The sequence below is a fragment of the Nannospalax galili genome, unplaced genomic scaffold, assembly GCF_000622305.1.
Source record: "Nannospalax galili isolate Female #2095 unplaced genomic scaffold, S.galili_v1.0 scaffold38, whole genome shotgun sequence".
Taxonomy (NCBI): domain Eukaryota; kingdom Metazoa; phylum Chordata; class Mammalia; order Rodentia; family Spalacidae; genus Nannospalax; species Nannospalax galili.
Window position 1 is genome coordinate 3118308 of NW_008342636.1, and position 25567 is coordinate 3143874.

At 41.5% G+C, this 25567-nt stretch overlaps 1 protein-coding gene and 1 non-coding gene across 8 annotated transcripts in view; both read right to left on the reverse strand.

Annotated features, from left to right (window-relative positions):
* Positions 1-24763, reverse strand: part of Snx24 (sorting nexin 24) — a 197226-nt gene extending 172463 nt beyond the window's left edge. The window contains exon 1 of one of the 7 annotated variants that reach the window (XM_008838732.3): positions 24117-24715. In XM_008838732.3, the coding sequence (XP_008836954.1) occupies positions 24117-24176 (60 nt within the window). In that variant the 5' untranslated portion in view covers positions 24177-24715. Of the gene's footprint in view, positions 1-24116 lie in introns of all 7 variants that reach the window. The other 6 variants (XM_008838734.3, XM_008838733.3, XM_029566238.1 and 3 more) reach the window with 6 other exon arrangements.
* On the reverse strand, positions 8251-8335 carry LOC115071345. Its single transcript, XR_003850433.1, has one exon. It is a non-coding gene; the product is annotated as a small nucleolar RNA SNORD87 (small nucleolar RNA).
* Positions 24764-25567: the final 804 nt, after the last annotated feature.

Here is a 25567-nt window from a genome sequence, read left to right on the forward strand (position 1 = left end):
ATTTAACTAGTATCTGTTACTGATTTTCTTTAAATGTCTGATAGAATTCTGCTGTGAATCCATCTGGGCATGGGCTTTTTTTAGTTAGGAGGTTTTGTATTACTGTTTCAATTTCCTTATATGTTATGGGTCTGTATAAACTGTTTCTTGGTTTAACTTCGGTGGTTCCCATTATGTTAGATACTGATCCATTTCTTTTATGTTTCAAATTTAATAGGGTATAGGGTTTTAAAGTATTCCTTTATAATATTCTGGGTCTTTTGGGTGTCTGTGTGATATTTTGCCTTTCATCTCTGATTTTGTTGATTTGGATTTGCTCTTTCTTTCTTTTGGTTAACTGGGCTAAGGGTCTGTCTATCATGTTTAGCTTTTCAAAGAACCAGCTCTTAGATTCATTGATTCTTTGTATGATTTTCCTTGTTTCTATTACATTAATTTCTGCTCTGAATTTTGTTATTTCTTTTCATCTGCTGAGTTTGGGTTTCATTTGTTCTTACCTTTCCAGAGTCTTGAGTATGTGTGTAATCTTAATGATAACATGGATTGCCATTAGTAAGGTAAAGAAAGGAGAGTAGAAAGAAAAGTTTAGAGTCTCTAATATTATAATCTCTAGATCCCAGAACTCTGTAAGTATTAGAATAGTAAAAAGCCCCATAAATTTAACTGGTCCAAACTATAAAAACCCTAGTCTACCTGTCGGAGTACCTACCTTCCGGTCTCATTGGTAATCACCTGGTGATAGAACCACCCGCAGGAAGGCAGATCCACCTTAAGTTATGCTAAATAGATGGGTAGAATACCTGATACATTAATGAGGTAGCGAATTTTTCCTGCTGGGAATCCCGCCCTGTAACACAGAACTCTGCAGAACTTCTGAACGAGCCACAGTCATGCAGGTCTCTGTAAGTCTGTCCGCCTTTCTGAAGAAAGGCGTAATTTCCCCTTTTCTTTTCATGCCTTTCTTACTAAACATGCTTTCTTTAAGGCTTTGGGCTGCCCCTAGCATCTTGTATTTCTTTACTTTTTCTCTAAAGCTTCCTTCTCCCAACCACTTATCTGACCCACAAAGGCTCTAAACTTGCATGGCTTCATGGCTTTCTTTCCTTCTTCCCACCATTCACCTCTTCAAGGCAGTGACAAGATTACCAGTCTCCCTGCCCTGAGGATTGTTCTTTAAGATTCTAATAAAATTGTAAAAGCTTCCATTTGAGTCCATTCTTAAATTCTTTTATGAATGAGACTAAGAACACTCTGGGGTAAATTATATTTAGTTGCAGTAGCTAATGAAAGAAGTAACTACTTTTCTTTCGATGGCACATTTTGATTCTCCGTGATACTCATTAAATACTAGCATAATAAAACCTGAGGACAGGCTGTGGGGATAGCTCAGTGGTAGAACACTTGCCTAGCATGCTGAGTCCCTGGGTTCAATCCCTAGCACTGCAATTATATATATATAAATCCAGGCATGGTGGCTCTTGCCTATAATTCTAGCACTCAGAAGGCTGAGGAAGAAGACAGACATGAGTTTGAGGCCAGCCTAGCCTACACAATGAGTTAGTTCCAGGCTAGCCTGGGCTAGTGTGACAGCTTTTATAAAAAAAAAAAAATCAAACTAAAACAAACAAAAAATCCTTTTCTGCATAAATTCTAACTTTACTTCATAAAAAATAAAATTTAAAAGCATCTTATTCACAGAAAAAGAAATAAAAAATGGTTCTTACATATATAACAATGCTCAAAATGACAGTTCAAGAAACTATCAATATTGAAAACTACACGGAAACATAACTGCTCACGTATTAGATTGGCTCATGTAGCCCCAGGCTGGCCTCAAACTCACTATACAGCTGAAGATGACCTTAAATTTCTGATTCTCCTAACTGTACCCTCCAAGTGCTGGGATTACAGGTTTGTCACCATGCTCAGCTTCACTGATCAGATTGGTAAAAATCCAAAAACAGCAGCAACATGGTCAGCTGGCAAGCCTGTGAAGGAAGCACATACTCATAAACTGCCTTGGGAGCGCAAAACCCTCTGGTGAATTCCACAATGTCTGCCAAAATTACATAGGCATTTACTTTTGATCCAGTAACCTACTACTTGCAGTCTAAAGATCCATTGAGAAGAAGCTTAAAAGACATATGTATAGCATATACCTGCAAACTTAGTACTTGGGAGGTAAAGGCAGGAGGATCAAGAGTTTAAGGCCAGTCTGGACAAAAGTAAAATTACTTGTGCAAGATTATTAACTGCAGTCTGCCCATAGAGAGTAATAAAGCTATGGAAAAGAATGCTGCATCCTCATACCCACCCAAAAAAGGCAAGGGGGCTGTGAGATGGCTCAGTGGGTGCTTGCCTTAACTGAGTTCTATCTCCGGAACTCACATAAAGGTGCAAGGAGAGAAGCTGGAGAGATGGCTCGGTGGTTAAGAGCACTGGCTGCTCTTGCAGAGGACCTGGGTTTGGTTCCCAGGACCCTCATGGCAGCTGACAACTGTCCGTAACTCCACTTCTAAAGGATCTGACACCCTCTTCTGGTCTCTGTAGGCACTGCATGCAGGGGTGGACTTACACACATGTAGGCAAAACACTCATATACATAAAATAAAAAAATAAGTAAATAAAAATTTTTTTTTTTCTTTGAGACAGGTTCTCCCTGTAGCCCCAGCTGTCCTGGAACTCACTATGTAGATGAGACTGGCCTTGAATTCACAAAGATCTGCCTGCCTCTGCCTCACAAGTGCTGGGATTAAAGGCGTGCACCATCACATCCGGCTAAATAAAAAAAATTTTAAGGTACAAGAAGAAAACCAACTTCTGGAAAAGTTGTCTTCTGACCTCAGTATGCACAGATATACACATACACACCCATATACACAATAATTAAGAAGCAAAGTAGGCCAGGCATGGTGACACATGCCTTTAATCCCAGCACTTGGGAGGCAGAGGCAGGTGGATCTCTGTAAATTTAAGGACATGCTGGTCTACATAGTGAGTTCCAAGCTAGCCAGGTCTACTTAGTGAGATCCTGTCTCAAAAAACAAAACAACAGCAGCAGCAGCAGCAACAAAGCAAAGAAGATAGAAGGGCTGCAATGTTTCCCTAAGAACAGGGATGGGCACACATATACTACTATCTGCTAATGTAGTTTTTTAAGTGAAAGCACAAACTCTAACTTTAATCATACAACAAATACAATTATTTTTACATTCTAACATTTGATTACATAAATCTGCTAGCAATTAAGTCTTCCTATAATCTCAAGAAAACAGGATTCCCTATTATCAATGGAGTGCCTCTTTATTTTTTTATTTGTTTTTATTGAATTTTTCTGTATTCCATACAAAATATCTCAATTAGTCTTAATTATCTTTATACTCCTGCCCCACTGGCACCCTCCCATAATTCATATATTCTGTCATTTGTGTTAAGACCTATTGTGTAAAGTTAGTGTCCCCAGACATTCCTCAATGCAAGTTCAGCTACTGAGGTGTAGTCAGCCTATCTAGAATCCCTTGCTTTAGGAAAATCAGCTCTTCCTCACCCAGCAGTAATTAATTGCCAATATTTCTTCAGCTAAGATTGGGGTCTGATGTCAATTTCTTCAGTTCTATTCTGGGTTTTTGTCTACTTGAATTTGCATGGGACTTGTGTACACTGACACCACTGCTGTAGATTCATATGAGCAGGGTCCCAGAAGCTTGTAGGACTCTATTTCCATACGGTCGTGCACCTCCTCCCTGGCTTTTACAATCTCCCCACCACCATCACCTTCTGCAATGCTTACTGAGCACTGGGTCAGTGAGGTTTAATACAGGAGTCTTGTCTAAGAACTAGCATTCTGCAGACTCTCAATCTCTATGCTTTGGCCATTTCTGACCTTTTGTGTTCCTAGACTTCTGTTGCATGAGGGAGCTTCATTAATGAGAATTGAGAGATTTATTAGTGACCTCTTTACCCCTGTTCTATGTTCCATGAGCCTTAGGTATAGAGGTTGCATTGTAGATGTGTAACCTAGACTTGGGCAATTCATAGACAATGCCTGTGTGTGACCAGTTGTGGTACTTGGTAATAGTCTCCATCTGGTGCAAAAGAAGCTTCTTTGATGAGTAGCAACTGGGATATTTGTCTGTAGATATAAGGATATATATTTTGCACATAGTAAGAAATTACATTAGTCTAGGGATGTGACAGGCTTAGGGTTTTCTCTAAGATCTATGATCTCTCCAGTCATGTGTATTTGGTTATGTTTACAGTACCACAATTTCCTTGAGATTCCTTTCATTGAGTGGGCTTTTACTCCAACTAGGTATCTGCTGATTGCCCCCAAGATGAAAGTATGCACCAACGTCATATGCTGTCTGGCCACTGATGAGGTTATTTGGTCTTGAGGCTAGTGTTGGACCATCGATTGATGTTTTCCCTTGGCACCTTCATAGTGTTCTCCAAAGCTATAAGAGCTCGCTTTGAGGGGAAGTGGATTCCAGGTCAGTCCAGGTTCACTGCTACAAATCCTGTGTCCAAAATATGTTCTGTGTTCAGCAGTAGGGTCTTACCTTCAAGTTCTGTAAGGCAATCAAGGGCTGTGGTAATAGCTTGTGTAATTTGGGGGGATCTCTTCGACCACCCTAGCCAATAACTCAAAGGAAGGTTTTTTCCTGTCTGGCACTGTTTCTTGTTATATAGCTTTTAGTTACATACTTGGACTCATATAGAGATACTGTTCATGAAATTTGCCCTTAAGTTTTTCGACTAATATTGATTCCCTCTGGTTTTCTTAAACTAGCAAGGCATTATTTATCTCTTCTCTCTCTCTCTCTCTCTCTCTCTCTCTCTCTCTCTCTCTCTCTAAAACTTGACTTCTGGACTATCCCTTCTGCTGCAATGGTTTCCCATTTAAAGTGTCCCATTTTCCCCATTTCTCCCTTGATAAGCCCCTTCTCCTAAGGTCCCACCTATCTTGAGTTCCTTCTTTCCCTTTACCCCCAAGCTTCCTTGTATAACTACCCCCATTTAAATAACCCCATTTAAAAAATATATTTTATTATTTTTATTTTATGTGTATGAGTGTATTACCTGCATGTATGTGAGCGCATCCGTATCATGCAATGCCACGGAGGTCAGAAGAGGGCATCGGATTCCCCTGGAACTGGAGTTAAGGACAGTTCGTAGCCACCATGTGGGTTCTGGGAATTGAACCTGGTATCTCTACAAGAGCAGTCAGTGCTCTTAACCGCTGAGCCATCTCTCCAGCCCCAATAACCCCATTTTTATTCATTTCTCCCTTAGTAACACCTGTTTCCTGTTGCTCTTCTCTCTCAGGTTCTTTCTTTCCCTTTACCTCCCTGGTTCCTTTTCACTATCGTGGTTTCTGTGGTTATGTCTGGATACATGCTCACTTATAAGGATTTCATGGTAGGATCCACATATGAGGGAGAACATACATCATTTGTCTTTCTGAGTCTGTGTTACTTCACTTAGTATAACAGTTTCTAGTTCCATCAATTTACCTGCAAATTTCATGATTTCATCTTTCTTTACTGCTGAGTAGAACTCCACTGTGTAAATGAACCACATTTTCATTATTCACTCATCAGTTGAGGGACACTTAGGTTGCTTCCATCTTTCAGCTATAGTGAAAAGGGCAGCAACAAACATGGATGTACATGTGTCTGTGCAATAAGATGAGTCCTTTGAGTATAAGCCAAGGAGTGGTATAACTGGGTCAAATGGTAGGTTCATTTTTAATTTTTTAAGAGTTCTCCATACTGCTTTCCATAGGGGTTGAACCAGTTTGCAGCCCCACCCCCAGTGGATGAGTGTCCCCCTTTCCCCACATCTTCTCCAACGTTTGGTATCATTTGTTGTCTTGATCTTAGCCAGTCTGACTGGGGCAAGATGAAATCTTATAATTTGCATTTCCTTAATTCCTAATGATGTTGAATATCTTTCAAGATGCTTCTTAGACAGCTTTATTTCTTCTGAGAACTCTGCTCAGATCCTTAGCCTAACTTTTATTTGAGTCATTTGCATTTTTGATTCTTTGTTTTCTGAGTTCTTTATATACTCTGGAGGTTAAAAACCTCTGTCAGATGACACTGGTGAAGATTTTCTCCTACTCTATGGGTTTTCTCTTCACTTCCTTGGTTGTTTCTGCTGCTGTAAAGAAACTTTTTAGATTAATGAGGTCCCACTTGTTGATTCTTGACCTTAATTTATGAGCAATTAATGTCCGATTCAGAAAGTCTTTTCCTACACTTATATCTTGTAGATTATTGCCAATGTTTTCTTCTAATAGTTTCAGAGTTTCAGGCTTCATATAGAGATCTTTGATCTATTTGGAGTTGACACTTGTGCAAGGTGAAAGTTTCATTCTTCTACAGATGTAGATTCAGTTTTGTCAGCACCATTTGCTGGACATGCTGTCTTTCCTCCATTGTGTGTTCTTGGCCCCTTTGTCAAATAGCAGGTGGCTGAAATTGCATGTACTCATGTTTGGGTCTTCAATTATGTTCCACTGATCTACGGGGTCTATTTTTGTGCCAGTACCATGCTGTTTTTAATGACTGTAATATAGTTTGAAATCTGGTATAGCAATCCCCCAGCATTGCTCAGGGTTGCTTTCAATATCCAGGGTCTTTTGTGCGTCCATATGAATTTTAGCATGTTTTTTTCTAATTCTGTGAAGAATGTCATGGGGATTTTGATTCGCATTGCATTGAATCTATTGATGGCTTTATTTTTTAATTAATATTTTCAAAATATTAATACTTCAAATCCATGAGAATGGGCAGTCCTTCCATCTTCTGATGCCTTCCTCCATCTCTTTCTTTAAAAATTTAAAATTTTCAAGCTGGAGAGATGGCTTGGCAGTCAAGAGCACTGAATGCTCTTGCTCCTGCAGAGAACCTGGGTTCGAATCTCAGCATGGTGGCTAACAACCATCGGTAAATCCAGTTCCAGGGAATCCAATGCCTTCTTCTGACCTCTGCTGGCTCTGCATGACACAGGTGCACTTACATGCAGGCAACACAGTCATATACATAATTTTTTTTTTAAAAAGATTTAAATTTTTCATTCCAGCCAGGTGTAGTGGCACACACCTTTAATCCCAGCACTCAGGAGGCAGAGGCAGGCAGATCTCTGTGAGTTCATGCTAACCTGGTCTACATAGAGAGTTCCAGGTCAGCTGAGGCTACAGGGGGACCCTGTCTCAAAATTTTTTTTTCATTGTAGAGGTCTTTATGTACTCTTTCTCCAATTGCTTGTTATTGGTATATAGAAAGACTACTGATTTTTGTAGATTAATTTTATAACCTGCCACTTTACTGAAAGTGCTAACCATTTCTAGAGTTTTCTCATGGCATTTTGACATCTCTTCAGTATAATATCATATAATCTGCACAAAGGGATAATAATTTGACCTCTTCCTTTCCAATTAGTACTCCTTTATTTCCTTTTCTTTTTGCTCTAGCAACAGTTTCAAGCATTATATTAAAACAGAGTAGAGATAGTAGATATCCTTGTCTGGTTTCTGATTTCAATGGGAATGTGTCTAGTTTTTCTTCATTTAGAATGATGCTGGCTGTGGGTTTGTTGTATACAGCTTTAATTATGTTGAGGTGTTTTCCTTCCAGTCCAATTCCCTCCAGTCCAATTCCCTCTAGGACTTTGAACATAAATGCATGCTGAATTTTGTCAAAGGCCTTCTCTGCATCTATTGAGATGACCACACAGTTCTTGACTTTGAGTCCATTTATATGATTGATGATGTTTACTGACTTATCTATCCTGAACCATCACTGCATCTCTGGAATAACGTCAACTTAATCATGGTGAATGATCTTTTTGATGCGTACCTGTATGCAGTTTGCAAGTATTTTGTTGAGAATTTTTGCTTCTGTGCTCATTAAGGATATGGGTCTATAGTTTTCTTTTTTGGTTGTGTCTTTACCTGGTTTTGGTATTAGAGTGATGCTGGCTTCATGGAAGGAATTTGGGAGTTCTCCCTCTGTTTCTATCTTTCTGAATAATTTAAGTAGTATTGGATATATATCTTTAAATGTCTGATAGAATTGTGCTGTGAATCCATCTGGGCCAGGGCTTTTTTTAGTTGGGAAGTTTTCTATACTGTTTCAATTTCCTTATATATTATGGATCAGTTTAAGCTGCTGATCTCTTCTTGGTTTAACTTTGGTCCTTCCCATGATTTTAGATACACATCCATTACTTTTTTTTTTTTAATTTACTGGCACCTCAGTCTTAAGATTACTTCTTCAAAGAAGTCCTCAACTGGGTAAACGGCAAAACTTTAGGTCATCATTGTGCCACCTATGAAGCCAGTGTCCAGAATGTCACATTTTGGCTACTTTATTATAAAGCACCACAAGAAAAAAAAGCAGATGCAACATTTAGTACCTTGTTTCATGTAACTGTGGTCCTATGTGGCCTTTTCAATCACCTTCTATGACATGTTCCATCTTCAAAACAGACGGGCTTTGCTGTACCCGGAAGAGGGCGGCAACAGGCCCGGCCTGCGCCACTCGGAACAGCTGCTCCCACCACGCCGACTGCCATGCAAGCTGCCCCGCCAGGCCACATGCATGCCTCGCATCCCCGGGAGCGCGGAAAAAAGCTCCATTACTTTTAAGTTTTCACATTTAATAGTGTATAGGTTTTTAAAGTATTAAAGTATTCCCTTATAATGTTCTGGATCTTTTGGGTGTCTGTTGTGATGTTTCCCTTTTCATCTGATTTTGTTGATTAGGAGTTGCTCTTTCTTTTAGCTAACTGACCTAAGGATCTGTCCATCTTATTTATAGCTTTTCAAAGAACCAGCTCTTAAATTCGTTGTGTTTTTCTATTGTTTCCTTTTTTTCTAGTTCATTCATTTCTGCTCTGATTTTTGCTATTTCTTCTTGTCTGCTAGGTTTGGGTTTCATTTGTTGTTGCTTTTCAAGTGTCTTGAGTTGCAATGTTAAGTCATTTGTGTTCTTTCTTATTTTTTAATGTAGGCACTTAGAGCTATAAACGTCCCTCTTAAGACTACTTTTAAAATGTCCCAGAGGTTTTGTTGTGTTGTGTTGTCCTTTTGATTTAGTTCCAGGAATACTTTTATTTCTTTCATAATTTCTCCTTTGACTCATTCATCATTCAGGAGTGTGTTGCTTAATCTCCATAAGTTCATGTAGTTACTAGGGCTTCTTCCAGCATTGATTTTAAGCTTTATTGCTTTGTGGTCTGATAAAATGCATGGAATTATTTCAATTTTTTTGCATTTGTTGAGGCTTGTTTTGTTCCCTAGTATGTGGTCAGTTTTTTTTTTTTTTTTTTTTTTTTTTTTCAGTAACAGAAATGAAACTAGGACAGGTTTATCAGATTTTTTTTCTGCTCAGGTTAAGGTTATGAATTGTGACAGGAATACAGAAGTAATTTTGGGTCCTCAGTGTGTCACAGGCACAGATGACATTGGACTCATTTATGATGCTTACTGTGATACTTGATTTGGGTAGTTTCTGCCATGTCTGTTAGGTCCATTTAATGTGTGGTATCATTTAATTCAGACATCTCTCTGTTTCTTCTTTGTCCAGTTGACCTGTCTAATAGAGACAGAGGGGTATTGAAGTCACCTACTATTTGTGAGTTGGGATTAATTTGTGTCTTAAAGTCCTATAGTACTGTTTTAATGAAGTTGGATACACCAGAGTTTGGTGCATATATGTTCATGACTATAATATCCTCTTAGTCAATTGTTCATTTGATTAGAATGAAGTGGCCCTCTTTATCTCTTCTGATTAGTTTTAGTTTGAAGTCTATTTTGTCAGATATTAGAATTGAAACCCCTGCTTGTTTCTTAGTGCCATTTGCTTGGAATATTTTTTTCCATCCTTTCACCTTAAATTACTGCCTGTCCTTGGAGGTGAGATGGGTTTCTTCCAGACAATAAAAAAGATGGATTTTTGTTTCTTAATCCACTTAACTAACCTGTCTCTTTTGACTGGGGCATTCAGTCCACTGATATTTAAAGTTATTTTTGAAAGTACTGGTTCCCATCATTTTGATTTTTGTTTGCATTCTTGGTTTAACTGTGTATTTCTACAATTATACCTTCATTTAATTTCTTTCAGCTGCTCCTTGGTTATAATCACTCCTTTCTTCAGCTCTTTGTATCGCTTCAAGAATTTTCTGAAGGGCTGGTTTTGTGGACATGAATTCTTTCAGCCTATTTATGTCATGGAACATTTTTCTTCCCCCTTCAACTATAATAAACATTTTTTTCTAAATAAAGTATTCTGGGTTGATATCTATGATCATTTAAAAGTGGAAATACTTTGGTCTAGGCTCTTCTGGCTTTCACAGTTTGCACTGAAAAGTCAGCTGTCATTCTGATGAGTTTTCTTTTATATGTGACTTTTTCTTTTGAAGCTTTCAGTATTCTCTCTTTGTTCTGTACATTTAATGTTTTTACTATACGCCATGGGGAGTTTCTTTTCTGGTCCTATTTGGTGTTCTACGTGCTTCTTCTATTTGTATGGGCATGTCTTACTTTAATTTTGGGAAATTTTCTTCTACAATCCTGTTGAAGATCTGGTCCATACCATTATCCTGAGATTCTTCTTCCTCTATGCCTATTATGTGTAAATTCAGTCTTTTCATGGTGTCCCACATTTCCTGCATATTCCATTCTTGTGTTTTCTTAAATTTTTTTATAACCTTTGCTTGAGTGGTCCAGTTTGTCAATTTTATTGTCCAGTCTTGATATTCTGTTTTCCATTTCATTCATTCTGTTGGTAAGACTTTCTCCTGTCATTTCTAATTGGTTTGTTGAGTGTTTCACTTCCTTCTTCATTTCAGCCTGAGTTTTCTTCAATATTTCTATCACTTCTGTTAATTCAGTCAGAAGTTTATTGTCTTCTTTTAGTTCTTTGATTTGTTTATGTGTTCTTTAAATTCATTGAACTCTTTGATCATGTTTATGATTGTTCTTTTAAATTCTGTGTCCTGGGTTATCTTTCGGGGATTCTTGTAGAACTGTTGGTGTTTGGTGGGGACATAGCATTTGGTTTTTCCTTTTTTTTTTTTTTTTTTTTCCATTGTGATTTTGGCATGTGGATTTCTTTCATTGTTTATGATTCTGGTGTGGGACTTAAGCCTTCCTTTGTTGAGTTTAAGTCTGTTTCTGTTTGTATACCTGATGTGCTTTTGTTGTTTCTTTTTGGGGGTATGAAAAGCTGGTTGGCCTAGGCTTTTGGTTCTCTCATTTTATATTATATTTGAGGGACCCAATGGCTCTAGTCCAGGTACTCAGGAGTTCCCAGAGAGGCCCAAGTCAGGTGAGAATCAGATGCTCTCAGTTTTCCTCCTAAGGTCTGGGCCCCTCTAATCAGCAGGCACAGCACAATTTGGGAAGTTTGCTACATGGAGGCTGGATTCAGTTGATCTCAGGCAGTTTGCAAAGGTCTGGGCCCCTACTAAAGGCCAGGGAATCCCAACCCTGCAGCAGTGGGAGGAGCTGTAGGTGGTCCCAATGTAGGGTGACAGACGCAGTGCAACTTACGCACATAAAATTAAAATAATAGATAAAAGTATGTTAAATTTGCAGTGTATACAAATCCATGTTATTTTATTAAGACTCTTTGAACTATGCACATGATATAGTTCCTCAAAAGAATAATGCATCTTAGCAATTAGATTTTCTGTTTATCTCCTCTAACAACTATGTTTTTTTGAAAAGTGTTAAGAATTACTTCTGTGACCCAATTCATGCATCATCTGGTGGATCATGTTTTATGACTAGAGAGTATGAGCTGTTTTATCCTGGAAAATCTCGAATCAAAATGATTGAAAGGAGTTGAAGTAAAGTTGTAGCTCATATGCAAATACTATTTGGAAGAATTATTTGCATCCACCCTCTGTGCTGGATAGCTTTAGTGTCAACTTGACACACCTGGGTTGAGGGAGCCTCAATCAGGGAATTGCCTCTATTGGACTGGCCTGTGGCCATGTCTGAAGGGCATCTTCTTGAGGAGTGATGTGGGAGGGCCCAGCCCACTGTGGGTGGTGCCACCCCTGGGCAGGTGGGCCTGTGTTGCATAAGAAAGCAGGCTGAGCAGGAGCCAAGGGAGCAAGCATGTAAGCAGCGTTCCTCCATGGCCTGTGCTCCAGCTCCTGCCTCCAAGTCCCTGCCCTGAGTTCCTACCTTGGGCTCCCTGATGAATTGTGTGCAACCTGGGAGATGTAAGACAAATAAACCCTTTCCTCCCCAAGTTGGTACTGGTCAGAGTGTTTTGTCACAGCAATGAAGAACAAACTAAGACACCCTCCAACACCCCTTACGCAAAAATTAAATGGAAACAAGTCTCACTCTGTAGCCCACACTAGCTTCAGCTCAAGGTGATCCTCCTGCCTCAGCCTCCTGAGTACTGAGACTACAGGCAAGATTTGATTGCAGACAACAGGCCTTGCCTTTCACCACTGGGCCCTGTGGGCTTCCATCATAAACTAGAAGGAATCACACTGGTAACAACCAATGTTAGTCTCCTTGTATTGACAAATACGCCATTGTAATGTGATGTACTAGCAATGGGGGATGTTGGGTAGGAGTATGGAAGAACTCTCTGTCCTAACTTTCAGTTTTTCTACAGGTTTAAAACTACTTCAAAATTAAAAGTTTACTTAAAAGGAACTGGAGAGATGGCTCAGCAGTTAAGAACATGTACTGCTGTTGTAGAGGACCCAAGTTCAGTTCTCAGTATCCACATCAGGTGGCTCACATCTGTAACTCCAGCTCCAGGAGAGCCTCTGGCTTCCAAGGGCACCTGCACTCATGTGCACAAACCTACACACTCATGTGCACATACCTATACACAGACAGACACACAGACACAGACAGAAACACACACATACACAATTTAAAAATAAACTGAGGGGCTGGAGAGATGGCTCAGCGGTTAAGAACACTGACTGCTCTTGCAGAAGACCTGGGTTCAATTCCCAGCACCCACATGGTGGCTACAAACCATCCTTAACTCCAGTTCCAGGGAAATCTGAAGCCCTTTTCTGACCTCCATGGCATTGCATGACATGGGTGCACTCACATACATGCAGGCAATACACTCAAACAGAAAATAAAAATAATAAATAAAATATTAAAAATAAACTGAAAAAGGAGAAATCCGGAGCTGGATATGATGACCTACACATGTAATCTCAGCATTCAGGAGGCAGATATAGGAACAGTTTGAGGCCAGCCTATGCTATAGAATGAGTTCAGGGTCAGCCTGGGCTAGAGTAAAACCCTGCCTCAAGAACAAAACAGAACCACCAGAAACAACAAAAAAGAACTTTTGAAAAGATTAAAATATAGTTCTAGTTCAATGAAAACAAACAAGTATCCCCAAATTTCTAAGCACCATATTCACAAAATTCAATCCTCTTGTACTAATTTTCTATGTGTGTGGGGGGGGAGGGTATGTATGCAATATTAGAAATTTAACATAGGGCCACCTCATGCATGCTCCAATTGTTATTATTTTATCTACCTATCTATTTATTTTGTTGTATGAAGGATCAAACCCAAGGCATCATGCACGCTAGACCAGTGCTCACCCACTGAGCTACACCAGTAGCTCTATTTTGAGAATGTGGCTATCATTACATGCTTGTTAACATTCATGCACCGTTCATCATTCCATCTGCATTTAATGTGTGCTTCTGCTAGGAGCTCAGCATGAATGAGACACTGGGCCAGCTCTGCCCTGTTCACAAAGGCCTCCATCATAAGTAGATAGAATGGATGACTGAATGACTCTGCAGGTACTGTGGTCTCGGTGCCATCCTTCTCCCCCTGCATGCCTATGAGGTTGGGTGGCAGGAGTGGACTGACTCCATTCCTAGGTCCAGAGACTCTACTTTCCTTTGATCTGGTTAAACTATCTTTGCCATGGTACTGGTTCAGGTAACCTTGGTCTCAATCAACCAGCACAGAGAATTCCTTTGTCACAAAACTGGCTAGGAATTTATAATAGGATATGAAAAGAGAGTTGTTTACTAAGAGTTTCTGAAGGGGAAAAAAAAAAAAAAAAAGGTCCTTTATTATAAGGAAGTGCACTCTCCTCTGGATGTTAAATGTTAAAGCATATTGAAAACAAAAGATCTGCAATTTTTGTCACTATTTTGTCACCAGGTAGAAAGTACTCAGGATAAAAGCAAAAATGGAAGGACCAGGTTCTGTCACTCAGTCTCTTAATCTCATTCTTGAAGCTAAATGACTATAAAATGACAATAGCAACAAAGTATAAATCATTGTTAATTCAAAGCAATTTTTTGAGACAGGGTATTATGTAGCCCAGGCTGGCCTCAAACTCTTATGTAGCTGAGGATGACCTTGAACTGATTCTCTTGCCTCCACCTTCTGAGAGCTGGGATTACAGCCAAGCATTATTAGTTCATGTGGTGCTGGGGACTGAACCCAGGTTTTGTGCATGCTAGGCAGGCATTCTACCCACTGCACTGTATCCCTAGCTCTGCCATTTTATTTTTTTTTACAGTCTGAGTTTTTACATTTCTTTTTGTACACTAAGCCATAGGCTTACAGGGAATGGGCTCCGGAAGTTCAGGCTGTTCTGCATTAGTTCCCACAAAGTGCTTCCTGGAGTGGAATGGCTGGCGCATCAGCTGAGGCTGCTTCCTTTCTCTTTGGCACCCTTTATTTTCTGATCATTTTCCTTCCCCTGTCTCCGGAACTATCTCAGCTCTTAGAGTACTTGATATGCTTAATACACACATTTATTCTCTTAGCAAGAACCTTTGGTGTTCACAGCAATGCCAGCAACACTCTGGGTGCCACTGCAGACTCCTCCAGTTTTGTCATGGTAACACTGACGGGGCGCTCCCTTTTGAACAGCACTCATTCCCTTCATGTCTACGATATCACCCTTGATGCTTCCCATAGATGTGGCCAAAGGAACAACTCCACATTTTCTAAAAGTCCTAGGGAACATACAAAGTGCCTCACCTCTGGCCCTCTGTTCTTTCGGAGAATCACTGGCAGATGGCGGTTCCTGATTTTTGTAGGTGTTTGAGACAGTCTCACAGCTCATGCTGGCCTAAAACTCACAGAAATTCTCCTGCCTTACCTTCCCAAGTGCTGGCACTACAGGTGTGAACCACCATGCCCAGCCCAAGGCAGGATGTATGTTGTGGTTATATTACGGCATCACAAAAACAGAAGGCTGGGGGGGATAGTTCAACAGATTAAGGCACTGTGCAAGCATGAGGACCTGAGATCAAACCCTCAGCACCCACATAAAAAGCTGGGTGTGGCAATGCCAGCACCTATATCCCCAGTGCTGGGAAGGAGACAGACATGAGGATTGCAAACCCTTGCTAGCAGGAAGTCTAGTTCCAGGTTCAATGAATGACCCTGTCTTGTGGGAATAATATGGAGAGTAATACAGTAGGACACCTGAAGTCCTCCTCTGACCTCCATACATGTGAACAGGTGTGTGCACACACATATGCATATACCTCTCTTTCTACACACATACACACACACACACATGAATAAGAAATAAAAGCCATAGGCTGAGAATGCTGGCCAGTGGTGGAGAGCTTGCCCTAAGTATGAACCCTAGATTCAATCCCCAGAACTCCAAAAAGTAAATAAACTTTATCTCACATATTCATAGTGAAATATTTACAGGTGGAATTACGCCTTGGATTTGCTTTAAAATACTATGGATTTTTAAGTGAGGAGGAATGATGAACATCGAATATGCATAACTATGTACATATATATGCACATATAGTTAGCAGTATGCTATAATGCTATGATGAAGAAGATGAAAATAAGATGCATAAAACACTAAATGTTATAAACTTTTGCAGTTTTAACCCATAGAAACTTTAAAACAAGGATTCCTGCATGTATCACAGCACAAGGATCATGTTCACATGAAGCTGCCTTACACAGAGAGATGATAAAAATAACTGGCAGATTCCAGAGCTAAAGAAAAAGAGCTATCTATATCATTAGAGTACCAACTGATCATTATCCCAAATACAAACCTAAATATCAAAATCAAACTCCTGCAGTTGAAAATCCTAAAAACCACAATCCCAAAAGACTTAATCCTAATGTTAAAATCCTGAAAGTGGAAATTTCCAAACCACAATTCATGTTAGGAGAAAAACTTATGGAAGAAATTCTATCACAGAAAGCTGGAATCTGGGAAAACATGAAGCCCTTCAGTCACACCATGTCAGATAGAGTAAATCCCTAGAAAGCTGGTGATAACACCATTTTAATCGTCTGTTAGGGGTTTCTAGGATAGTAGTGAAAAATAAACCACATCTATGAAAGATGAAACTTCTCATAAACTCAGCACTGTGACTGTAGATGCAAAGGGGTCCCATCTCAGGTTTTTGTTGTTGTTTTGGTTTCATTTGTTTTTTTCTGAAAGAGGTTCTTGCTATGTAGCCCAGACTGGCCTGGCACTCTGGCCAATCATCCTCCCTCAGCCTCCAGAGTGCTGGGAATACAGGCATGTGCCACCAAACCTTGCCCATCTTGGTTTCTTATCAAGCCTGCGACTTAGATCGTCTGATTGGTGTTAAAAGGCTGGGTGGTGTTGGCTCTGGTGGCTCACACCAGCAATCCCAGCATTTGGAAGGCTGAGGTAGGAGGAACACCATGAACTCCAGGTCAGCCTAGACTACATACCGAGTTCCAATCCAGACTGGGTGGGGCTACAAGTATGAGGCCCTGTCTCAAAATAAACTAGCAGGGTGACCAAGGTGACTCAGCCAGTAACAGCACCTGTTACCAAGCTCCAGGACTTGAGTTTGATCTCCAAGAACCATATGGTAGAAGGAGAGAACTGCCTTCCCTAAATTGTCCTCAGACTTCCACACCCAGAGTGCAGAGATGTGCAGCCCCCGACATATACACTTGAGTACACATGCACATATACACATATATTAAAATGTAATTTTATTTATTTATTTATTTTTTGGTCTTTTTGAGACAGGGTCTCCCTGTAGCCCCAGCTGTCCTGGAACTATGTAGACCAGGCGGGTCTTGAACTCATACAGATCCACCTGCCTCTGCCTCCCAAGTGCTGGGATTAAAGGCGTGCACCACCATGCCCAGCTAAAATGTAATTTTTAAAATTAAAAACAAACAAATAGGACTGGAATACAGCTCAGTAGTGGAACACTTGCCTAGCATGCAAGAAGAGGTCTAGGTTCAACTCTCAGCACCACAATAAGTAAATATAAAAACAAGCAACATATACACAATCACCAACCATAGTGAAATGCAGAAATGCAGTTATTCATCTTTCTTTTGGCCCATTTTTAATGACTACAGCTCAGTTCTTCATAACTGTTACACTTGTGCAAATGTTGCCAATATACCCAAGTGCCTAATGCTTACTAAGAATGTTATGTTTTTGCTTTTGTTTTCAGACAGGGTCTCATTGTGCTTCCGGAGCTGAACTCAAACTCACAATCTTCCAGTCTCATTCCCCTGTGCCCAGAAGTATGGATGTTTTACTGCCTAATTTATTGAGTAAAGTGGACTATGAAGTGTCCTCATAGTAGTTCTCAAATAAATTCCCTTTTTAAAATGTAAACAAGACTGGGAAGTAGCCCAGTGAGAGAGTGCCTGCATGCACGCCCGAGGCAGAAACAACACTTAAAATGCAATAAATGTTTTTTAAAGGGTTTTTAAATTATTTTTCCGGAGCTATATTTTTAAATTTTTGGTCTTTCAAGATCTTAGAATTTGGGGCTAGAGAGAAAGCGCAGTGGTTAGGAGTACTGACTGTTATTTCAGAGGAATAGGGTTCAAGTCCCAGGACCCACATGGTGGCTAACAACCTTCCCTAATTCCAGTTTCAGGGGATTCAACACCCTTTTCTGGCTCCCCAGGCAATGCATACACAGGTGTATTCACATACATGTAGGCAACACATATACATATAAAATAAAAATAAGTAAATAGATTTTAGAATTTAGAGGTTTTGATCATCAGCATTACTGCATTCCAGAGCTTGTCTTTCTCATGGCAAACCCAAGCACTGCACATGCAGCCAATCACACAATTAAAATGACTCAAAAAACTAGCTCAATGTTTTGATTTTTACACCTGTCAAAACTTATGGAATACATCAAATTTTGTGTTGCTGCCTAATAGGTGAGTCTACATTGGTCATTCACATGGATAAGAGATTTTAAAATTGAAGGTACTTGCCTAAACTGGCATTGACTGGTCCATTATACTGACCTCACTTTGAAAGGCCACCCAGCAGCACCTGGACTTTCTTCTTTCTAAAGCCCTTCTCTCCTGTCTCTTCAGTCTTCCATGCCCAGGCTTTCTTTGGCCTTCTGGGCGCTGTTCTAGAAGTTCACCACCAGCTCTTCCTTTTTCCCCCTCTGTTTTCCATCTCTGATGCTGAATGATCCCCTCTAGTCATATTTCTAGTACAGACCTGGGCCTGCTCTAAATTCCAAAATCAAATAACATCGCCCATCACGTACAGCCCAGGGCCCCCTTTTTCTGTCCTCATTGGGTCACTGTATTCTGGGCTTCACTTTACTGCCTCCTTTCTGGACACCAGACTCAGTGTGCTCCCTATACTCAGGAATTCCTGCAGTCAGCACTTCCTTTCCACTTTCAAAGTCACAGCCTTACTTCAGTCTTTCATCCTGGTTGTCTGAAAATGTCTTCTGTTTTTTCCTTGTTTGTGTTCAGTTTAGTTTGGAGCTAGAGATTGCACCTAGGGCATCAAGCATGCCCAGCAAGTGCTCTATCTCTGAACTACACTCCCACCCCTTAAAGGTTTCTAGAGTGATGGGGATTCCATGGTGGTTGCTATGGTCTAAAGGTTTGTGTTATCCCCAAATTCATATGTTAAATCCCAGCTCCAAACTGGCTGTGGTGGTGCTCACTTCTAATGCCTGTAATGCCAGCAGGAGGAACAGGATTTCAAAACTATCCTTTGCTATATAAGGGAGTGGGAGGACAGCCTAAACTAAGCAAGACCCTGCCTCCAAAAAAAAAAAAAAACTCCTAATTCCAAGACAATATTATTAGGAACCAGGGTCTTTGGGAGATTTGGAAGATAATTAGGTCATGTAGCAGGAGGCCTTATAAATGGAATTTGTGCCTCTACCACCTGGGAAAACAAGCAGGCACCATGTTGGAGCCAGGAGAGTGCACCATCACCAGACACCAGATCTGCCAGCCTGTAACTGTGGAAAATAAATTTCAGTTATTTATAAATCAGCCAGTTTACAGGAATTCCCATTAAAACAGCCCAAAGGGCTGACAGAGTCTTTCTAATGCAAAGCTAATCATGTTACTTCCTTCCTTAAACAGCTCCAACGGTCAAGGTTAAAGTCCAAGCTCCCTTCACAGATCTCTAGCCTGTGACCTGCACTGGGTTCATCTAGTACAATCTTTTTGCACAATCCCAGCTATAGACTTGAAATTCCAGTCTCACCTACCCCGCCTTATTCTCTGTTCATGCCTGGGGCCATGCTGCTCCTCTACCAAAAAATCCAAAGCTCCCAGTTCATCTGGGACAGCCCTGCACCAGGACACAGCAGTGGAGACAGACACTGTGCCAAGCCCCAGGGAGCTCACAGCCTGAAAAGTCACAGGGCATTAAAGGTAGCTCTCAGGGAGGAGGGAGGCAGGAGAGAACTGTCCTCCCAGGAAGCAACATTTGAATTTATCTGCTTTTTTGTTATACTAGCCTGGTCTACTTCTCTGCAGATAAAACTAATTTAGAAGTCACTTTTTCAATTTATTTATTTAGTGTATCTGAAAGTCTAAAATGCCCATTCCTTCAGATTTAAGACATGTGTTTCCTCTTTTTGTTTAACTGAATTTTTACAATTCTCATACTATATATTTTGATCTTATTTAGATTCCCTCCCCTACTAGCTCCTCCTTTCTACCTCTACCCAATTTAATGTATTCTATTATACATATATGCATATATACGTATATATACATATATGTATATAAAACAAGGTCTATAGTGTCTAATTTGTGCCCTCAAATGTCCTTCAGTGTGGGTCCATCAACTGAAACCTGGTTAACCTACCAAGAGTCACACCCTTGAAAGAGACCGACTCTCCCTCTCCCAGCAGCCATCCGTTGCCAAGAGTTCCTCAGATAGGTCTGGGGTTTCTTATCCACTTCCCCACATCTATGCTGGGATTTTACCTGATTTGAGGGGGCAGAAAGATTTTATGAGTCAGAGGTGGTGAATGACCACAAGGAAGTAAGAGTTTTCCAAACAGCTAGGCAGTTACTCATATGAACTCACAGCAACTTTAGAAGTCCCACTCAAGCTCAAACCAGGCATTTCCTCTTTTCAAAAAAATTCACTTGCTAGCAAAATGCTAATCAGATTTTAAAGTCAGCATTCCTAAGCACCCTCCCCCACCACAAGTAAGGCAGAACTGACCCATACAGAGCTCTAACAGACAGCCTGGTACTGAACCTTCCCTGCCGGTTCCAAGCCAAACTCCAGAAAGCACTGAGAACCTTAAGGGCAGAAACACCACCCTTCCAGCTTTTAATTCCTCACCTGCATAGGGCAGGCCCAAGGCAAATGCCTATTTAACCATTTAGAGGTGGGGTCTCAACTAGATTGGCCTGGAACTCAAAGTGTAGCCAAGGCTGGTTGGCCTTAAACCCCTCATCCTCCAGCTTCTAAGATAACAGATGTGACCACCACACCCCACCAGCTACACTTGGCTTCTGAGGGGTCGAAGTTCAATAGGATGGAGAAACTGTCCCTTTCTAGCCTTAACTCCCTACTAGGGACATTATTAGAATTTGTGGTGATTTTTTTTTTTTTAATTTAAAAGGCCTTTTTTTTCTTAAAATATTTTATTTATTATTTTTATTTTATGTGTATGAGTGTATTCCCGCATGTGTATAAGTGCACTTGTGTCGTGCAATGCCACAGAGGTCAGAAGAGGGCATAGGATTCCCCTGGAACTGGAGTTAAGAACGGTTCTTAGCCTCCATGTGCGTGCTGGGAATCAAACCCCGGGCGCTGCAAGAGCAGTCAGTGCTCTTAACCACTGAGCCATCTCTCCAGCCCAAGGCCCTCTTTTTTTTAATCCTAACATGTACACTGTTTTATCAGTTTCCTAGTTAAGAAACTGATATCAGATTTTTTTTCTTTTCTTTCTTTCTTTCTTTCTTTCTTTCTTTCTTTCTTTCTTTCTTTCTTTCTTTCTTTCTTTCTTTCTTTCTTTCTTTCTTTTTTTTGAGACAACGGTTTCCTTCTAGACCCATCTGACTTGGAACTCATGATGTAGACCAGGCTGGCTTCAAACTCACAGAGCTCCACCTGCCTCTGCTGCCCAAGTCCTGGGATTAAAGGCATGCACCACCACATCCAGCTTGATATGAGATACATTTTTTTAATATTTATTATTTTTATTTTATGTATGACTGTATTGTCTGCACACCTGTGTCACACAGTGCCCCTGGTAGTCAGAGGAAGGTGTCAGATTCCCCTGGAACTGGAGTTATAGATGGTTGTTAGCTACCATGTGGGTGCTGGGAATCAAACCTAGGTCCTCTTCAAGAGCAGCCAGTGCTCTTAACTGCTGAGCCAACTTTCCAGGCCCTGATATCAGATATCAGATTTTTAACTGTTTTTTTTTTTTTCCCACTACTCTATTCCTAGAATAGAGACAGAGTAAGCCTTCAGTTAATATTTGTTGAATGAATCACAGCTGTACAATTATATCTGTTTCTTAAAGAGAACAAACTATCAGTTGCTTCACAAATTCCCAAGGAGGGGGGGAAATCACCTCAGAAGATACCTTAAGATTTTGCCTGGTAATCTAAATGAGCTACAATTTGTTTTTAAAGTAAACTTTTAAAGAGTACACAATCAATGTATAAGCACTCTTCAAACTGTCAAGTTTACCCAAAAAAGGACTCTTCCAAATCAGTTTAATTGGTAACTTGGAGTCTGTCACATGTCTGCCATACATGTTTTCATAGCATAGCTAAAGAATCTCTAAGAATGACACCCTCCTCAGCCCCCAAACTCCATTTATCTCTGTAAGCATGGGACTGCTGGCAGGGAGGAGAGCCAACAGTCCCATTGTTTTTTTCTTAAGGCAGTACGGATTGAAACCAGGACCCCTAGCACCCTAGGTAAACACTCTACCTCTAAACTAGAAACTGAAGTTTTCTGAAAGAGCCACACCTCTGTTGGAGATTCTTCAGATGGATTAGAACTTTATGACTGTGAAGAGTTGGAATGCTGCAGATCCAGAGCCAAAATTATCTTGGGTTATCTTTTAGTCCCCTTCATAGTCATTTACCACACACCTCTGTGTCTGACCTAGTATCCTTTTAACTATCAGGTAAAAATTTAGGGATATATTGTTAACAGACCACTAGATTCCACCAACCCCAAAGCTAAGAATGTCATTGGATAACATCTGAGACCCTAAGTAATATATAGATGTATGAAAACTTCGTAGAGGAAAACTCAGGTCCTCTAATAAAAGAAAATCAAGTGTGGTAGTGCGTACCTATAAACCCAACACCAGGGAAACTGAGGCAGGAGGCCTGCCTTGACTTCAAGGTCAGCCTAAATTACACAGGGAGAATTTGTCTATAAATATAAATTAATAATAAATAAATAAATAAATAAATAAATAAAGTCAGCAGGATAGCTCAGCAGGTAGTGCTGGGGATTTAACTAAGGCCTTGCGAATGCTGGGCAAGTGCTCTACTACTGACCTACAGCTCCAGGACTTCATTTCTATGAAGATACAGAATATTTAACCAAGTGCTGAGGTGCTAGAAGGATTTGTAGAACTAAGGGCTACTGTAGCATGCAGCTTGGTCTGCTACAGTTTCCTGACCATGGAGAGCACTTTGAGTACTTGTCTGGGGCTACTTGCAATAAGCAGCTGATTTAACTCTTAAAACACACACACACACACATCCTGGATTCCTTTTTCTAATCAGGGCTTTATCTTCTTTGGGGAGTGTGATTTAGTTTTCACTAGGGAAAGTCAAGGGCTTAAACAGATTGTCATCAAATACCAACAGTATTTAGCAGAAGGAAGGGAGTTTAAAATACTGTGTCACAATGACACTGGTGTTAAGCGAGTGAACTGGCTGTGAATAAAATGGCAGTCTCTGCAGTTGTTTTCCAAACCTAACTATCTCCACAGATCCTGAGGAGCACATTATAAAACAGCATGCCTGTTCCTAATTCTGAAATGGTAAGACACATCTTTCCATTCGTTAAAGACTGACTAGTATAACCCACAGCACATATCCTATTCAACTTTATATCTGGACAAGCACAACAAACAGTGTCATAACGAATGCACTAGGACAAAGAAGTGAGACGGATATTAGACAACAAAAAAATAAGTTTATCAGTCCGTGAAAAGAACAAGTAGCACCTATCCTCCAACAACTGAAAATAAAGTCTTTCAAGGTATAGCCAATCTGAAGCATTTCTCCCACTTGTGATGAATGTCTAGACAGTGAGACTTAAATTCATGGGAAAATCAACAGTTGCTCGGTACTGGAAAAGTCCACGGCTGGTCTTTGCCCTTGCTTCTACTCAGAGCAAACCTGTGTCAAATACTTGGTGACCACACCAAGGTTCGGGACAGGTGCTCAGTTGCTAAGTGCCTGGTTTTGCCATCTCATGCCAATGCAGAACTAAAACCATGAAGCAGACAAAAACTCGGGAACCTACAAAAATTAACACGTGTTTGCCCTAGTTAATAATCAACTACAAACGTTGGCTTTTTTTTTTTTTTTTTTAAGTAACATGTTTTCCATCTGAAAGAATCCTGCAGAACTTGGAAGCCAGCAAGAAACAGCAACGCAGCTACTCGGGTCTGGACGGAGGGGGCCGCGGAGGTCCAGCGCCGCGGAGCTACGAGTCCCGGGCAGCGAGGCCGCGGGCCGCGGAGGGGGGAAGGGATGGAGTCGGGGGGCCGGGATCCCCGGAGGGGCACCCGTCTCCATGACGACCACGCAGCCAGGGGAGGGGCGCGGGGCAAGGGGAGCCGCAGGAGCCGCAGCCGCCTACCGTGTAGCCGCGCTCCAGGTCGCTCTCCTCGTGGCGAAAGGACGGGATGTAAACCTCCATGGCCGCGGCGGGCCGGGCCGGCCGGGCCTCGCTCCTCTCCGCGCCGCCGCGCTCCGCAGTCCCGCCCCGCCTCCCGCTCCCGGCGCCCGCGCGGTCCACACCCAGGTCGGCTGCGCTCAGGGCGGCGGGTCTGGGAGCGCAGGGCTTCGCCGGGCTCCGGGTGTCGGGCCCAAGGGGCGGCGGAGATCAGCTGGGCCCGGAAGGCGGGGCCTGGAAACCTGAGTCTGCAGAGCCTGGGAGTGCGCGGCCGCGGGCGCCACCCGGCCCGCCCTGCCGCCGCCGCTGCCCGCAGCTCGGTGCGTGCCGCTCGGTGCTTGCAGCTCGGTGCACCGCCTGCTCCCGGGACCATTGCAATTTGTGATGCCTCACGTAAATTGAAAGACAGCAGAGGACAGAGAATGATAAAGCCTCGCAGTTCTACTGAGTTGCTCCGTGTTCACCAAGACGCCCGCTGCCTTGTATTCGATGCTCTGCACCCCCATGCTGTTGTTCAGCCTTCGAACCCAGCAATAGTACCACATAGCCTGAAAGGCTTTAGTGTGAACGCTGGTTTCTGGCTCTGGTTCTAACCCGTTTACTGCCTCTGAATAACGCTGTGGCCTTCTAACCGTAAAACAAAATAGAAGGGATCTTTTTTTAAACCTGGGGACCAGACCACGCCCCTCGGGTCAGGACTTAACCTCGAAATAGATTGTCTCCTGTCAGGAAAGTTGATTATTAAGTTACTCGAGAAAACTGAGTTTCTTCCTTAGAGCACTGAGAATAGAAATTTGGAGGCGCCTTCTGGGTCACTAAGAAGCAAAGGCGGAGGGTGTCAAAAACAGAACTGACCAGCGGGAGAATTCTGAGCTACAGTGGGCAAACAGTTGCACTCAGCTCACTTGTCTTTGAGGCAGGGGGAATTTCAACTTAACAAACTCTAACGTCTAAGATGGGAGCCTAGGTCATGGAATAGTAAAAGTAGTCAGGGTTTTGCTTCAAGAACTTGCCTCGTGTGCCTTCAAAATCCTCTTCAGTCTCTTCTGAAGAGGCGATCCCAACCCAGCACCTACATCTTTGCAGCGGTAGGATGTGACATCCTCTTAACTGTTAGTCATGATTAAGCCATCTTTACCTCCTGTATCTCGCGATGGGGACTGGGCACCTCTGGAAACTTTGCCGATGCAGAGCCCAGTGATTGTCACATTGTATTGTGTGATTTCTCTACGTTACAGGTAGATTTTAAGGCAAATCTGTCCTCACGGCCTTCCCTGAGAGAATCTAATCCAGGGTACAACTGCCTTAAACAACAACAACAAAATGTTAGAGCCAGAGAGATGGCTCTGTGGTTAAAGGAGATTGCTGCCAAGCCTGATAACATGAATTTGATCCCTGGAACTCACGTATTGGAA